The sequence below is a fragment of the Rosa rugosa genome, chromosome 5, assembly GCF_958449725.1.
Source record: "Rosa rugosa chromosome 5, drRosRugo1.1, whole genome shotgun sequence".
NCBI classification, from domain to species: Eukaryota; Viridiplantae; Streptophyta; class Magnoliopsida; order Rosales; family Rosaceae; genus Rosa; species Rosa rugosa.
This window is the reverse complement of record NC_084824.1, coordinates 54,666,344-54,682,793: the sequence shown is the minus strand read 5'-3', so window position 1 is coordinate 54,682,793 and position 16,450 is coordinate 54,666,344. Positions and strand designations below refer to the sequence as shown.

At 37.6% G+C, this 16,450-nt stretch overlaps 6 protein-coding genes across 6 annotated transcripts in view; all 6 read right to left on the bottom strand.

The window, feature by feature from the left end:
- Window positions 1-103: 103 nt before the first annotated feature.
- LOC133711925 (TMV resistance protein N-like) overlaps window positions 104-16,450 on the bottom strand; it is a 29,879-nt gene continuing 13,532 nt past the window's right edge. The window contains exon 18 of the mRNA XM_062137996.1: window positions 104-470. The gene's annotated coding sequence lies outside the window, so the exon portion shown is untranslated. The remainder of the gene's footprint in view (window positions 471-16,450) is intronic.
- Window positions 892-1,642, bottom strand: LOC133711928 (selenocysteine Se-methyltransferase-like; the record flags this gene model as incomplete). The annotated part of the gene is made up of 3 exons (XM_062137999.1): window positions 892-1,110; window positions 1,395-1,524; window positions 1,626-1,642. Coding segments are annotated over 3 exons (351 nt in total), but the record flags the coding sequence as incomplete, so codon positions are not given.
- Window positions 1,645-3,848, bottom strand: LOC133711927 (homocysteine S-methyltransferase 3-like). Its single transcript, XM_062137998.1, has 3 exons — window positions 3,660-3,848; window positions 2,000-2,056; window positions 1,645-1,896 (listed from the first exon to the last, which is right to left on the bottom strand). The coding sequence occupies exons 1-3, from the start codon at window positions 3,846-3,848 to the stop codon at window positions 1,645-1,647; spliced, it is 498 nt and encodes a 165-aa protein (XP_061993982.1).
- On the bottom strand, window positions 3,875-4,838 carry LOC133710641 (pentatricopeptide repeat-containing protein At3g22690-like). The gene is made up of 2 exons (XM_062136779.1): window positions 4,162-4,838; window positions 3,875-4,027 (listed from the first exon to the last, which is right to left on the bottom strand). Exons 1-2 carry the CDS (start codon window positions 4,462-4,464, stop codon window positions 3,878-3,880), a joined length of 453 nt encoding a protein of 150 aa, XP_061992763.1. The 5' UTR covers window positions 4,465-4,838; the 3' UTR covers window positions 3,875-3,877.
- Window positions 6,093-11,789, bottom strand: LOC133710633 (disease resistance protein TAO1-like). The gene is made up of 9 exons (XM_062136772.1): window positions 11,102-11,789; window positions 9,993-10,900; window positions 9,754-9,866; window positions 9,446-9,563; window positions 9,122-9,215; window positions 8,674-8,731; window positions 8,029-8,548; window positions 6,501-6,678; window positions 6,093-6,367 (listed from the first exon to the last, which is right to left on the bottom strand). Exons 1-2 carry the CDS (start codon window positions 11,711-11,713, stop codon window positions 10,082-10,084), a joined length of 1,431 nt encoding a protein of 476 aa, XP_061992756.1. The 5' UTR covers window positions 11,714-11,789; the 3' UTR covers window positions 6,093-6,367; window positions 6,501-6,678; window positions 8,029-8,548; window positions 8,674-8,731; window positions 9,122-9,215; window positions 9,446-9,563; window positions 9,754-9,866; window positions 9,993-10,081.
- On the bottom strand, window positions 11,758-14,549 carry LOC133711926 (disease resistance protein RUN1-like). The gene is made up of 5 exons (XM_062137997.1): window positions 13,827-14,549; window positions 12,616-13,711; window positions 12,123-12,410; window positions 11,876-11,998; window positions 11,758-11,823 (listed from the first exon to the last, which is right to left on the bottom strand). The coding sequence occupies exons 1-5, from the start codon at window positions 14,348-14,350 to the stop codon at window positions 11,758-11,760; spliced, it is 2,097 nt and encodes a 698-aa protein (XP_061993981.1). The 5' UTR covers window positions 14,351-14,549.

Below are 16,450 nucleotides of genomic sequence, written 5' to 3'. Positions count from 1 at the left end.
AAGGAAATTATCTAGTGTACTGCGTACACTTTGTTTGGGTTCCATGTATTTTCTATGGAGATTGCATTTAAAATCTTAAGGACTCAGTGACTGACTGCGGAATGCTAGTGAAATTTAACTCCAAAAGGTAACAAAAGAATTGTTATTTGATGTGAAACAACCTCACCAGTCACCATACAGCAGCAGCTCCATGGTGATAGTAATTTGCTACTTCCTTGGAGTTACAAAACAAGGAAATGAAAAAGAAACATGCCCTTATTCTTAGCATCCGCTACAAGTATTTACATCTCATTTTCAAAACTCAACTAAGCGTCGTTAACTGCAGAAGACTTGTTAGAAAGAGCCTTAGATATTGCCCTTATGGTATTTGGAGTTGTTCTGCAGCAGCCTCCAAACAGGGAAGCCCCAGCCTCACGCCACTTCGCTATGACTATTTCTGCAAACTCTTCATCAACCCGCCCACTCGATGGCTGCAATCAAAAGCACATGCAGTCAAGGCTTTTTCACAAACATTTTAATTCAACATTTTCATCATCCATGGAACAGTTTATTATATACAATTCAAGGAAGATCGGTTTCATATTTTTACAAACAAATGGTACAAGATTCACCATTTGGTAATAGAACATTATATCCAACAAACAGAACATTACTTTGTGAATTATAATGATCTAAATTCAGATGCTATAGCTGATGGAGTAGGGCAACAAGCACTGTCTATTCATATAGAAGGACACTTACCACCCATTGCTTGCTCTGACCATCATAGGTCTCACCACTGTTGGGGTATATCACTATTGGTTGGCTTGTTACCTGCAAATTTGATAGGCAAAGGAACATCAATTATATGAAAATTTTGAGGGGCTAAGTTACATATGCTAATTTATTCCAATTGACCAAAGATCGCTAAGTTACATATGAAATCAACCCCTGGATAAATCTAGGTGGTGTGCAGTTGATTCCAACAGCAACAACTTGCTTGCATGCATTAGCAATAGAGGCACACTCAAAGATGGAATCACCACTCACCACATTAATTCCATCTTTAGAAGCAAAAGTAAACCATGCTGGAATATCTATTGCTTCTTCCTCAAGAAGTTCAGCATATGCCTGCACCATCACATTTAAGGAAGGTATTTAGCCGGAGGCAGAGTGGAAACTGTTGGCACAATTAATCTAAATAAAGATGACTGAAACACCCTCATCTTAGAATTTCTGACATAGACCTCAGCATTATGTATAGTCCTAACACTTCTGATGCTCATGGCATGTGAATCATATCTGTCGTATATGCTAGGAAGATTTCTAAGGTAATGAACTTCATTCCATTTGCTTAATCCATGTCCACAATAGGGCATAAGGCCTTATACATTAAGGCAAACAAAGCATATTACCTTTGCCTCTAGCTTATTTGGTGTTGTCTCAAATGCAATTAGATCAGCACCAGAGTTGGCTAGAATCAGAACCCTTTCCCTATGGAAATCTTTCAATGTTTCTAGAGTCACTGCATCGCCGTAATTACCACTACAAAGGAAATAATCCACAAAGAATCAGAACCCGAGTATCAATGATGCTCATATAAAGTTATAAACAATGTACAAGAGATTAAAATGCAGAGATGTCACCATTTTCTTGTTCCATGTTTCAATCATATGCTGAGTTAACTGACCTATACTTGGAACCATCAGCCAAATAGGCTCCATAGCTTCCCACAGATGCTGCAACTAGAACTGGATGTCTTGAAGGCTTTCCTGCGTCCACAAAATCCCAAGAACCTTTGGTGCATTTGTCATAGTAAATTTCTCGTGCCTCCATTGCAATTTCTACACTTTTCCTGAGCAGGGCTTTGGCTTCTTCTTTAGAGAAACCTTTGGCCTCAAAACCCTGAATTGTGGCCTGTATCAGACAAAACAACAAGGTTTAACAGTTTACAACTGATAGTAACTCACCAAATCATAAACAAAAAACGGTATAATGAATCATGAACAAAATTAATTACCTGATAAGATGCGGTTATTATGATGTTTGCTCCAACATCAAGGTAGTCCAAATGTACCTATATCAAAATCTAAAATAAATAAAATTTGTATCATTCATGCTCTGGGGGCCTCATTCTTTAGATTGGGCCCAACTATTTCTTCAGCAATTTTGGACACTCAGAAGGCCCATTTTTTGCTGCACAACCCTACTATTTTATATTCATTGTTGCATGAAAAAGACAGGTGTCAATGAACATCCCTAAAGTGTTCATGAGAAATGAGACCGATTTGGGACTTGTATACTTTGCCACGTTACTGACAGAAGCTAACCTTTTTTTTTTAGGAGAAAAAGACTGTCAGAAGCTAACCTAGGATGACTCATTTCTCATCTTTGATTATTTAAAAATACGTGTTAAGACAGAAGGATAAAGTTAAATATTCACATATATAACTTAATTTAATTTTCCCCAAAAAAATTGAAAAAATAAACAGTGAGAGTTTCTATTGGGACCTCCAAATTTGCTCACTTGACTTCACTCTATTATGAATTATTAAATGACATATATAACCTACTATAAAATGACAATTAAGGACAATAATTATACCAAAAAATATTATATTTATTTTATGTGGACTTTCCAATTCAATAATATTAGATTGTATTTCTTATTATTTTCCTTATCTATTTTCATTTTCCAATTTCACTACATACTCATTAAAGCATTCATATATATTTAACAAGAACAAAAAATATGATTAAGAACATGTGACATAAAAATATATGATATATATGTTGAACGCATATTGGTGAGGGAAAACAAAATAAATCCTCTTATGATTTATGACCTAAATCTAAGTCAATCCATTATATTTGTTAAAAAAAAAACTAGCAGTTAAAAAAAAAACTAAAAATATTTAAATAATTAATCATGTGGTACAAAAAATACAGCAAAAAAAATAAACATTAAAAAACAAATGATTTTTTTTTTTTGAGAATAAAAACAAATGATTTCTTCATTTTTTTTTTGCACAGCTAAAATAGAAAAAAAAAAACAAAAAAAAAAACAGAATAGTTCATGGCATTTTCTTATTGATTAAACATTAATTTTTGAAATTCAAGTTTGATTAAGAAATATATATTTAGTTAAGATTTATAGAGTGATTAAATCATTGAAATGACTAAATTTTTTATTTTAAAGATAATAATTTATTTGCAAATTATATGAGTGAGGTTATTTGAGGAAGTTTAGTGAGGTTTAGTGAGTAAATTTAGTATTTGAAATTTTGATAAGAGGTGTAAAAAGCATAGAGATCAAGTGAGTAAATTTGGAGGTTCCAATAGAAAAACTCATAAACAGTATATGGAACTTAACTTACCCAAAAAGGGTAACTGTTGGTATAGTTGGGCTAATTAGTTCAGCATTTTTGTCCATATTACACCCCAAGAAAATGCTATGAACCCACCCCATAAATCGCCTTGTATTCATTCATACATATTCAAAGTTAAAGCTTTCTTCTTCCTTTTTTTTTTTTTTTTGATCATTTTTCTCATTCTCTTCAAGATCTTCATCTTTCTGGGGTTCATGTATAGCCAGCAAAAGAATAGGAATAATCAGTTTGGATATATAGAGAACTCTAAATCTTAGAGATTAGATCGAGTAACGAAATCACTGAAGTTACGTACGTACCCTTCGGACGAGGTGAGGAGAACTGACGAGGCATTTTGGCTCTCCTGAGAGGATCGTTGAGATCAGCTCCATGCAGTTCCAGCTCCGTCGCAAACCCGCCGTCCAGACGGGCACAGCCACCGCACTTCTCCAGAAAATCGCTCATGAACGACGACGTTTTCACCTCGCTTCCCAAACCCATTTGTTTTCGGAGAGCTTAGCTAGCTTTGGTCAGATGGAGAGTGTAGGAGTAAAACAAGGTATAGGAAACACAAACTTTGGCTGCTCTGAAACTGTTCGGTTTTGAAGGTGAGGTATGAAATGCCACTTGGCTATGGCTACGTCTGCTGCAAACTCTTGATCAACCACCCCACTAGACCACTGCAATGGAAAAGACATGCAATCAGAGTTTTTCAAACACATGAGAAATGGAAAGGAATGTGCTAGAAATACTATGCATTCATACCAATTTTATCTTATTTTGGTACTAAGGTTGTAATTATGTAAGCACACACCCTCTCACTCAAAGCAACATCCTTCAACTTTGCGCAAGCAGAAATGACACACACCATAGTCACCGAATTGGATTTAATCCCGGTAGCCACAATCTTGAAAAACAAAGAAACAGTCTCCTTTGGCATATTCCTCCTACCATAACCACAAATCAAACTAGTCCACGACACAGTGTTTATCTCAAGCACTTCATCAAACACCTTCTGGGCATAATCCAAGTCCCCACATTCTGCATAGAAATGAATCAAAGAATGCCCAATAAACACATCTTCCTCCAAACCCATAATGGAGCTGAACCCCTTCATAGAAAGCCACAATCTTCAAGCACGCGCTCAATGCAACATCTGAACTTAAAGCCCAATAGCCTCGTAACTAAGCCCAACACCAGAGTAACCCCTTATCAGAGAATTGTACATGAACAATACACCCTTTGTTTCTTCTTCTTCTTCAAGGAACAAGTCGAAGGCTTTTCGGGCATAGTCTAAGCTTTCGAAGGTGCCCATTTTGGCGCATGTGCTAATGATCTTGGTGACATTAGAGGGTCTCTGGCTGAGGCCTTTCTTAGTGATGTGACAGTGAAGTTGCTTCACTTGCTTTATGGTTTTACAGTTTTTGAGTGACCCATTTGGGGGAGTGTCCTTGGCTATGGATTTGGGTTCGGTTTGGTTAGTGGGAGCGATGAAACTTGGGGTGGCTAGACCAAAGGACTCAGCTGAAGCACTGCAGCCATGGCTGATGGGTCTGCAATGCTTCTATGAGGAGGCCCCTGTTTTATGAAGGGAATCGAGGTGGAGGTTCAGCATTCCTTTCATTCGGTACAAAATGACATTTCTAACCCTTACGTTGCTATAATGAACTACTTTCAGTACAGGAGGATGCAAAAAATAGTTGCTCTAATGAATCCCATCGACTCTCTATAATTCCTATGAGTGAAATTGGACAGATATAAAGGCAACCCTAATTGGCTTCATTCAATAGAGATGGATGTATATATCTGAATCACAATGTAGCAGTAGATGCTTGGTTTTGATTTAAGGCTATCCAATCTAGGCTATGACTAGGAAAAAAAAAACAATGATATCTAGATTTTCTTAGCAAATTAAGCACGATCATACCACAAAGAGAAGACATGAACACATGTTAAACCAGCTCCAAGGTTCGGCTCTAAAAGATAGTTTTAGTACAACATGATATAAATGTAAGAGATGGCATTATATAAAATATAGGTTCGGCTCAAAACTACTTTTTAGTACAGCATGATATAAAAGATAGTTTCTCTATCATGAATTACAATTCAGAATGTCAGGGTGTAAAAATAGCCTCGACAAACATTCTTCACAGCGAAAATTAGAACAAGGAACATCGAATGCCTTTGGTACTCCATTCAGTGTATTAGTATCCTCTCAGCATCTGCTATATGGTAAGTTCATCTTCAAGATAGTTATATGCAGAAGTAAACTTGGCTTTGATCTTTTGACACCTGTTACATATCATATAAAGACATTTAGTTAGATCAATTTATTATTTACAAAGACTTCAACAAGAATGCCTCCCTGTGTGTGTGTTCTAACTTCAGTTATCCTACTGTTACTTCTGCACATATACGCGCACTCAATTTTTTTCCATTCCTCTCTTTGGTTTCACCAAATACTTCTTTTTTCGTGAAGTGAACTCAAAATCATGCCACGGGTGCAAATCAAGAGAACTTCTTTTGTGTGTAGAAAGGTGCTACTAGTAAATCACTAAATCTCCAGTACTATCCATATAAAACAATGGTGCCTGACAAAATTTCAGCTTCCGAAATTTCATCCTGTATATGAATTTGACAAATATTTGGCCCTATTAATTTATGAATTTCCAAGTTGAAAACTGTAGAATAAAATTGAATATGCTTGTGGCCTGTGCTAAGAAGACTTAAAGTGATAAGTTTCATATTCCATGTGCTCAATCCATGGACCATGTGGATAATGCAACATCATGCTCTTTGAACATGATATGTTTTGATCAAATTGTAGACAATAACATAAAGGCAATTGCGCATAAAAGTATGAGGAAAAGAGTATAGGCAAGAGTACAACTAAGGGGACGTAGCATATACCTTTGCTTCAAGCATATTTGCAGTCGGTTCAAATTTAGCTGGATCAGCCTGTACCCAGGCCACTTGGCCAGAATATGTAGCCTTTCAGAGTGGAATGTCTATAATCCTCACTGGAAATAGAAAAGCAACCAAAATGCATGATATCAATCAACTAGCAACATAGTAACACAGTGAGAGCTAAGAAAATGAACCAAATATTAATAATGGATCCTATCAACCAATTTGTGTGGAACCATGGACTACCTTAATTTGCATTTATTAGCTAGCTGATACTACCAATGTTCTCCTACAACAATGGAATCAATTGAGGATCAACAATGAGGACAACTACAAACAGTTTTGATACCCTTATTCCCCATCATCACGTAGGCAATCTCAAGCACCTACCAGATCCAAAGCACCATGCCCTCATTGATTCCATCTGTCCACAATAAATACAAAGCAACTCATAAAAGCCCTTTAGGTTTTGCTAATTATTATATCATGGAAGTGTTTACATCAGAGAAGTTTGTAGACAGTATACAGGTAATGTTAGTTAGTAACAGCCATTAGTTAGCTTGAAAGAATCTTCATGATTATATGCTTCTGCATTTCCTAATACCATTTGCAGTATACAAAGCAACTCATAAAAGCCCTTTAGGTTTTGCTAATTATTATATCATGGAAGTGTTTACATCAGAGAAGTTTGTAGACAGTATACAGGTAATGTTAGTTAGTAACAGCCATTAGTTAGCTTGAAAGAATCTTCATGATTATATGCTTCTGCATTTCCTAATACCATTTGCTAGTATCACTGCATTCTTAAGGAATCACAAAGATTTGTTCATTGTTTCTATAACATCTGAGTTCTAGCTAGGAGACGGGTAAGTTTAATCACATAATCAAAGCGTGATACAGAGAGAACTTTATACAGAGGGTTTGGAGCATATCTAGAAAGAAAGAAAAAAGAGAGAGTACAGAGAGCCATTTTGTTCCCTACTGATCGATTTAATCGCATAGATTAAAGATGAATGTCATTGTCCTCTCTTTTCTTATAATCACAGTTTCAGAGCATTAAAATCAATATCAATGCCTGTCCATTGCTGTGGGTTATGAGTCTGACTACTAAATCATCCAATCTTGAAAAGTGACTCGAAGATTGCCACAAGATAATTCAAGAATATGAGAAAAAATATACAACATGTTGACAACTATTAGAGCATAAAGGAAAAGGGCAAAGGCTTGAGTTGGATACAAGATGTTGCTTATAGTGTAAAGTGACAGGGCCATTTGGTCAATTCTGAAGTAACAGCTGCTAGGCTGAAATTGTGAAACTTGCCCTTAAAGCACCTCAACATAGGCCAGAATTAATGTACATGATGTACACGGTAACAAAGTAACAAACAAGATAAATCAGCCCATCTGCTCTAAAAGAAGATTAGGCATTACACAGGGTAAAGTAATTGTCGCAATTCAATTGTTCGCAGACATGGATAAGAATTTCTTCATGGAATTGAGATATTAAATGTGATCAAGACAATGATGAAATCGCCAGAGTTGAGATATTAAAGTGAGGTATTTTAAAATGTTGAATTGATTTTACTACGGCATTCTTAAACATGTAGGATTAAGTTGGAATAAACCTTAAGACACACGGTTATTCTGAAACAACCTTGCATATAGTACAACAGCAGCACCATGGAGATAGTTTTACTGCTTCAGAAGTTAGGAAACTTGGAAAAGAAAGTGATACTAAGAAGATGACATGCATTTGAACTTGCAGATTGATCACCTGAAGTGGATGATAGTGTTGGTTGCAGAGACAAAGGCAGCTACGGGTCTTGATCACCTTCAACTGCGCCACGAAGTTTTGTTGGTTCTGAAGACAGAGGACTCAGTTGCTTTTGCATGGTGTTGAAGCTGTGGAGTAGTTGGCTGATGGGAGCTATCAAGGTTTGCTTGTTACCTGCAAATTTGATGAGCAAATAAACATTAATTATATGAAAATGTCAAGGGGCTAAGTTACGTATGCTAATTTACATCAATTAACCAAAGATCATACCTTCCGAATTAAGCAAGAAAAACTAAGAAGAGAATCTCTGAAATATGTAGGAGGACATATTTTCCCCCTTATTGAACATTGTACAAGAAAACTACATCAGCTGGGAAGAGAAACGGATGATGAGCATGGAAAATAGCACATACGTTTACTTCTAGTTTTTTTTTCCCCTCGTCCCAAATTCAGACAGATCAGCATGTACCCAATTTTGCCCAAATCTGCAACCATTCCAAGTGGAAGTTTATAGTTCCCACTGCAAACAAAAGCACCAATCAAAGTGTATAACATTAATCACCCAGGAACGTTATTACTAGATAACATTAATCAAAATGTTCAAATGTTAGTACTGGATCATATCAACCAATTTGTATGGACTACCTTGATTTGCAGAGCCTAGCTGACTGCCACCATTGCTCCCCTCCAACAGTGGGATCAACTGATAATCAACAATCTTATCAAAAAAAAAAATTAAAAAAATGATCATCAACAATGAAGATAATGGAAAAGTTGAGATTCTTGAGACCTCAATATATGAGGTCTTTAGAGTGAGGATAGTCCAATACTTCCAACTGTTTTCTAAAATTACAGAGGAACCTAGACAATGAACTATTCGTCCAGTGTTCTGTTAATGATTAAACCGGTTTCTGATTGTAGAATTACAATCAAGTACAAACCTTAATACGTATGCACTATTATTTGAAACTGTATAGTTTTTAATACTTCCTCTAAATTACCGCAAAAAAAAATGAAAAAAGGAAAGGTATTTATTCTAAGTGGATTACACATATACACTTATTCACTGATCAGTTTTGATGAAAAGAAATACTTGTTGGAGAGAGCCTGATCCTGCAGCAGTCTCTAAAGAGACTCATGCCACTTGCTTATGATTGAAAACCCTCATCAACCGCCACATATGATCGCTGCAATGGAATACATGCAGTCAGACTATTTCAAGAACAGATTAGAAATCAAAATTGCCTCAGTTAATATGAGTATTGAGTAGAAGTAGTTTAATATCTTTCTTACGGTGCTACTAGACCTTGTGAATGGTAATCCAGATTGGTGGTAGCTACTGAATATGTGCTGCTGAATTGATGCAAATAATTAATGCTTGCTTGCATGAGTCTACAACAGAGGCGTAACTACTCACAATATTAATTCCATCCTTAAAAACAATGAAAACCAAATCCTTCTTCCTCAAGAAGGTCAGCATCCGCCAGCAGCATCACCTTGAAGCAAGATACTTGGCCAAAGCTAGGCTAGAACTTCTGAAACCAAAAACTTATTGTATATGAGTTTGATTAATTATTGGCCACATTTATGAAATTCCGAATTGTAACCTGTAGAAGAAAATTTAATATGCTTGTGGCATGTAAGCAACAACATATGGCCACTTGAGCCTAGAATTACAAGGAAAAGAGAATCGGGAAGAGTACAGCTAGAGGAGATAGCATTTACCTTTGCTTCTAGCTTATTTGCGGTCGTCTCAAATTGAGTTGGATCAGCACTCAGCATGTAGCTAAATTGGCCAGAGTCTGTAACCTTTCTGAGTGGAAAATCTATAGTCCCCACTGCAGATGAAAAAAGAAATTATATGATATCAATCATATAGCAACACAGTAACAAAATGAAAGCAAAAAAAATGAACCAGAAAAAATGATAATAATGGATCATATCAACCAAGTGGTCTTGATCACCTTCAACTGAGCCACGAGGTTTTGTTGGCTCTGAAGACAGAGAGCCTTAACAACTCAGTTGGTTCCTCTTGGTGTTGAAGCAATGCAGGTCAGGGATCATGAGCAAAATGGACCATTGATGGTTGCCCGGCAGCGCGTTGTCTTTTTGGAGGATTCACTGTTGATGATTCTTCATCATCATCTTCGGAGGTTGTGCGGTGTCGTTTTGGAGGTTCGGAAGACAGAGACAGCCGTGAAGACGGAGTTGGCTCTTCTTCATCATCATCTTCAATTGCCGGCGACGCACCCTCTATGTCCGGTGATTGATAATAATGTACACTTGACGACGACGTCCCCTCTGTGTCTAGTGATTCACAACCTCTTATGACTAGGCCAACGTCTGTGTCCAGTGATTCACAATCATCTTCAATTGATGAAAGCCACGAAAGGCAGTCGAGCATACCACTCTCATCGGCAGGTTCCTTCGGTGGTTGGCATACGAGGTGAACCCCACAGCTTTTCATTGGAACGGCAGACGAGGAGTAAAATTGAACTCGACAGTGATAACGCGACCAACCCTCTTGATCCACCTTTCCCTTTATTTCATCAGATAATGGAATATAAGTTAGCCACATATGGTCTGCCGTTGGATAGAGCCAACTGGAACGGAGCCAACTGGGCAACTTGGAACCCCGATGTATGAATACCCCATTGATGGAAATATCAGCTCCATCGCGAGTCATAAAACTACGTCTTTCCAGAACAGAACAAAGAGCCAGTCCTATGTTCTCCCAATTCAATTTGCTTGGGATTTCAAAAGAAATTGCACATGTCCTGTACTGGCCTTTTTCATTAGCAGCAACCTCCTTCGAACAATGGAACCACTTCGGAACCTCACTATCCGGTAATAAAAGCCTAAACCGGGACTTCTGCAATAAAAATGTCAACTATGTCAATACCGCACATACGTATTCTTTCAGCAATAGCAATTCAGGTGAGAGACCCCTTATGTGTTGGCGGGTCTCACCCCATATTAATAAGGTGTATGCATCATGAAATACTGAAATTACATGAAGGGGGGAGGGAGGGAGAGAGGGGGGGAGAGAGAGAGAGAGAGAGAGTAAACAGACCTGATTATTCAGCAAAATATTTTCCATCATGTCATCGCCCAGGCTGTGACTAAATTTATGGCAATTCCACAAGTTCATCTCTATCATATTCAAAGACTTGGGCAATATCAAAAATCTCTCCAGTGATTCGCAATCCTTCGCATTTACCTCGAGTATATTTGGTGGAAGATCTGGAATCTCTCGAAGTCTCTTGCAACAATACAAGTCAATCACTGGCAATTTGACAAATTTGCTAAGTGCAGGAACAGTAACAAAATTGTTACTTGAGAGATCAAGTTCGGTCAATGTTTCCAAGCAATCAAGACTCTCAATGAAATCTACAGCTGATAAATTACATCTGTTGATTCTGAATACACGGAGCTTGGGAAGCGCTAGTGAGCTACTGTCATGACCATGTGAAATACTTGCTTTTGTTGGAAATACAACAAGATTTGAGCATCTACTCACATTTAGGATCTCTAGATTTTGTAACTCATATATGCTGCATGGTATTGTTGTAAGATTTTTACAATCTGCTAGATCCAACTCATTAAGTCCAATGAGATTTCCTATTGACAGATGCAATTCTTTGACACCAGTGCATGATAGGTTCAACTCTTTTAACGAATCCATCTTTCCAATAATTTTAGGAAATTCCTCTAGCCTACTGCAACCTCTCAGATACAAATCATGGAGAGATTTGAAGTTAATTTCGGTTGGTAACTTAACAAGGTTAGAGCAGCCTTCAAGACTCAAGGTCACAAGCTTATCTAGGAATCCAACAGAATGATGAACCTTAACTAAACTTTCACAACCATCTAACTTCAGCTCTATTAAGTTGGGTATTCCGGTGAAGTGTGGGAGGTCTTTCAGGGATTTACAGCCTCTTAAATCCATAGATGTTAAAATTGGAAAATTCTGTGCAGTAAGGAAAAAAAACAAAAATGATCAACCAACCTGAAGCACAACATTATTATATATATATATATAAAGTAAAGGAACAACTTCCATGAAATAAAAATAGACTATTAGATTAAAGTACCTTACGTTCCTCCCATAGTTGTGTGATTCCGCAGCTGTGAGGAATATTGAGCTTTACAAGTTTGTTTGCATGAAAATCGGATGGAAAAGACTGCAACGGATTATTAGGCCAATCGAGCCACCTCAACTGGTTTGAGAGATAATCAATGTCTCCAGAAAATGATTTATATTTCAGGTTCTCGCCCATAGAAATATATCTAAGATTCTTCATCTTTGAGAAGCTTTTAGCATTCAAAGATATCGTAGAGAACCACCACGAGTTCTGAATGCCTATAACTTTATTTGTTCCCTGCGGTAAAAGAAAGCAAGCATATTAACCTAGCAACATTTATGGTTGCAATTTCTATTCAGACCGAAGGGAAAAAAAAAAAACAATTTCTATTGGAAGCACAGGACTGTTTTAATGGACTTTTCCTCAAGGTTTTAGTAATAAATTATTTCAATACAAAATGATTTCTAAAATTGAAAAACACAAATATCATTAATATACTTACTGTATTATTTGTTAGAACGTGGATGATATCTTCTTCACTCCACACTCTGCTGCGTTTCCCGGCCTCGCCAGGTGATTCTTGATACACTATGTCTTTACCCATTTCTTCTATCAAGTCATGCATCCAAATCCTATCTCCATCAATTTTTATTAAGGCCTTTTCTTGGAGTTGTGCAATACCATTCACTGGTTTGAGGTCGTAGCAAGCTTCTAGTATTGGTTTCACATCGTCTACATGCTTACCCTTAAAGAAACAAGCGATATCAAGAAAATATCCTTTTAAATCTACTCCCAAAGCATCATAACTTATTTTGAGCACGTCTCTTATCTCTCTGTGGGGATCTTCTCCCCTACAACTATCTAATGTAGCTTCCCACTCCTCTCGGCTTCTACGAAATAGATGAGAGCCTAAAACTATCAAAGCTAATGGCAATCCTTGGGCATAGCGTACTGCACGTTGTGCAAGTTTCAGATAATTGCCTGGAGGTCCATTTCTTTTGAATGCATTCAAACTAAATAAGTTCAAAGCTTGATGATCATTTAACATCTTGACCTCGTATACTTCATCAACTTGATGAGCAATTAGCCAACGTTTATCTCTTGTTGTTATGAGAATTCTACTGCCCGGCCCAAAACAATCAGGGGATGGAACTAAGTTTTGTAATTGGCTAGAATGACTCACGTCATCAAGGATTAAAAGAACTTTTTTATTTTGCATCCTTGTCCTTATCAAACTAACTCCTTGATCAATGCTACTGATCACCTCCAAAGTTGAGTCCCTTAAAATATGAGACAAAAGTTTCTCTTGCAGTTGGATTAGGGCATTTGATCTAACATTTGCCAAGAAACAACTACATGCAAACTTATGGCGAATTGAATTAAACACATCTTTCGCAATTGTGGTCTTTCCTATTCCACCAGGCCCCCATATGCCTACCATGCGAACAATATTTTCCTCGGCATGTAAAAGACTATTGACATCTTGTCTACAAGACTCTAATCCAATTGGATGTTCTGTAACGTGCAACTCACATGAAGGGTTTACTACTCGGGCGGACAACTCACCAATAATCTTCCTGATAAATTTAGCCTCGGACCTATGATTTTAAAAGCATATATACGAAATCAAATAAAGTAGAAGATTAATGGTGTCTTAAAAATTATAAAAAATAGGCTAACTAATAACTGGCTAGTTGGGGGTTAGAGACATACTCGCCATCCTTGAAAGGCCATCCAGACAAATCTGCTGCTTCCCTGAGAGCTGCCTTCCATTTGTCCATGCTGTCTTTGTATTTGCATTGATCAAGCATAGCAAATGCGTCACCGAAAGCACCTCTTTGGTGTCGTACGTCTGAGGGATCCACCTTGTAGAAAACCGCTCTTACCTCCTGTCCTTTGGATTTTCTGCATTCAAGTATCTTGACCAGTTCATCTAAGCACCACCTTGAGGAAGCATAATTTTGAGAGAAGACGATGATTGAAACTCTTGACTCCTCAATTGCTTTGACAAGAGCCGATGATATTTCTTCTCCTCTTTTGAGCTCATCATCTATGAAGGTCTCAATTCCCCTGTCACACAAAAGGCTGTGCAGATGATCTGTAAAATTAGAACGCGTATCCTCGCCTCGAAAACTCAGGAAGACCTCGTATGTGTAATGATTTTGGTGATCAGTAGAAGAAAGTGGGAGAGAAGAAGATGAAGAACTAGCTGCTGCTTTAGTGGTCAGAGAAGCCATATTTTGCTTGATCGATCTTTCTGAATTTTGCCTTCCTAGTGTGGATTATATTTCTTTCTTTGCAACTTCTCTCTACCTAGCACTCACGAGGCGCACTTGCAAAGCATCTTCTGCTTTCACTTTTTCTTTCTGACTTGGAAGACTGTTTTTCCTTTTTTTATCTTCAGACTTCAGAGAAGAAGATGAAGAACTGGCTGCTTCCTTGGTCAGAGAAGCAATATTTTGATTCGATTTTGCTTTGCCTCATCTGCTTCTCGTTTATTGTACCTAGCACTCACGTGGCGCACTTGCAAAACAGCTTCTGCTTTCACTTTTTCTTTTTAACTTGGACTTGGAAGACTCGTATTTTCGTTTTCTTTTATCAGAGCTGATGACTTGGAATTGGAATCTTCAGGCCTGGGGTTGCGATTTTGAGTCAAAAACCGAGTTTCCTGAACATATTTAATAAAGTAGTCGGCCATGACATTAGGCGCACTTGGCAAGCAGCTTTCTCTGCAATTTTCTCTTTTCCTGCAACCGCACTAGCCAAGAAGCTTCTTCTTTCCCTCTTTCTTTTTACTTTTTAGACTTGGACTAAACTTTTCTGTATTACACGAAATCTGAAAAGAAAAAGAAAAGGTCAATTTTTCTTCAAATCCACTGACCAAAGAATTGTTACTTTACCAACTTACTAGTAGCATATACAACAACGCTGTTCCTCAATTGTGTCGTATATTCCCTTTCCCATTCCCATTGCCATTTGTTATGTATAATTATGAAGTATCAGACTATCAGTTGCTTGTTTGATGATTTTATAATTTTTCAAGTAGTCATACTGTATATAATATCCATATCAGATTCTTATGCAGACATCTCAGATTCTCAGGCAAGCATTACAGTGAAAAAAAGGGTCGGGATTTGATTGAAGCAGACATGAACCAGGAATTAAATTATACAAGCAGAATTGAGACTAGATATTAATTTATTGGTATTTAAGTTTAGGGTATTCAATCCTTCCAGCTGATTTTAAATTTTCAGAGGAAGAATAAGTTCTTTTTTTTTATGAAAAGGGTTTGGAACCTCGCCTAGCTAGGAGGCTCAGCCCCACGCCCGGTTCTATTTATTAAATTAAAATTTTGCATCGGGGGGGGGGGGGCATTTAACCTGAACCCCGAGCTACAAAAGAATTATTACAATGATCCTCATAGAGCACGTCCTGAATAATAACACGCGTCTCCTGTAAAGAAAACTCATCTAAATTACCACATCTAGCAAGGTGGGCTAATCTATTGGCCACACCATTTGCTTCGCGACATATATGTTGAAAATGAAACAAAGTAAAAGCATCAACATGATCCAAGATCCTTCCAATGATCGAAAAATCATCATCAGTTGCATGTAATGCACTCACCAAATTCATATGCAGTCACTTTCAACTTCAATTTCCTTCCAATCCTGTTGAATTGCAATCAATAACCCTGCCCTAAGAGCTTCAGCCTCCATATAAATGGCTGACTTTCAAGGTCGTGCAAAACTAGCCACACACGTTCCCTCAAAGTTTTTGACCACAACCCCCACACCTCCACCACCAGTTTCAGCACAAAAACTTCCGTCTATATTAATTTTCAACCTTCCTCTTGGTGGACAAGTCCACTTGATGAGTGGTCTCTTGGCCTTGCCTCCTTGACGTTTATGTAATTGCCTATAATCATCAAGAAAAGACGTAGCCCATGCATGCATGTTAGTGGTGTTGTAAACTGACCCTTTCCAAACCATATTATTCCGCTCCATCCAAACCACCCAAAGGGCCATCAAGAAATATTCCAGCTTCTCACCATTAAGTGCATCAACCATATCCCAAAACCAAATATCAAGAACAGTAGAGGGGTGCTTATCGGGTTGTAACTCCAGCGAACTATGCATCCAGAAAGCTCGCAAAGCAACACAGCTTTTGAACAAGTGTAAGCTATCTTCCACACCATTAGAACAGTACACACATCTCACGTCTGAGAGCTGGACCCTCTTAACTAGGGCAGCTCGAGTGGGTAGGACCCTATAAAATGACCACCGCTATTCTTTTCATTTTCTGTTCTTCACTAAACGGGTTTTGGATTGAATAAA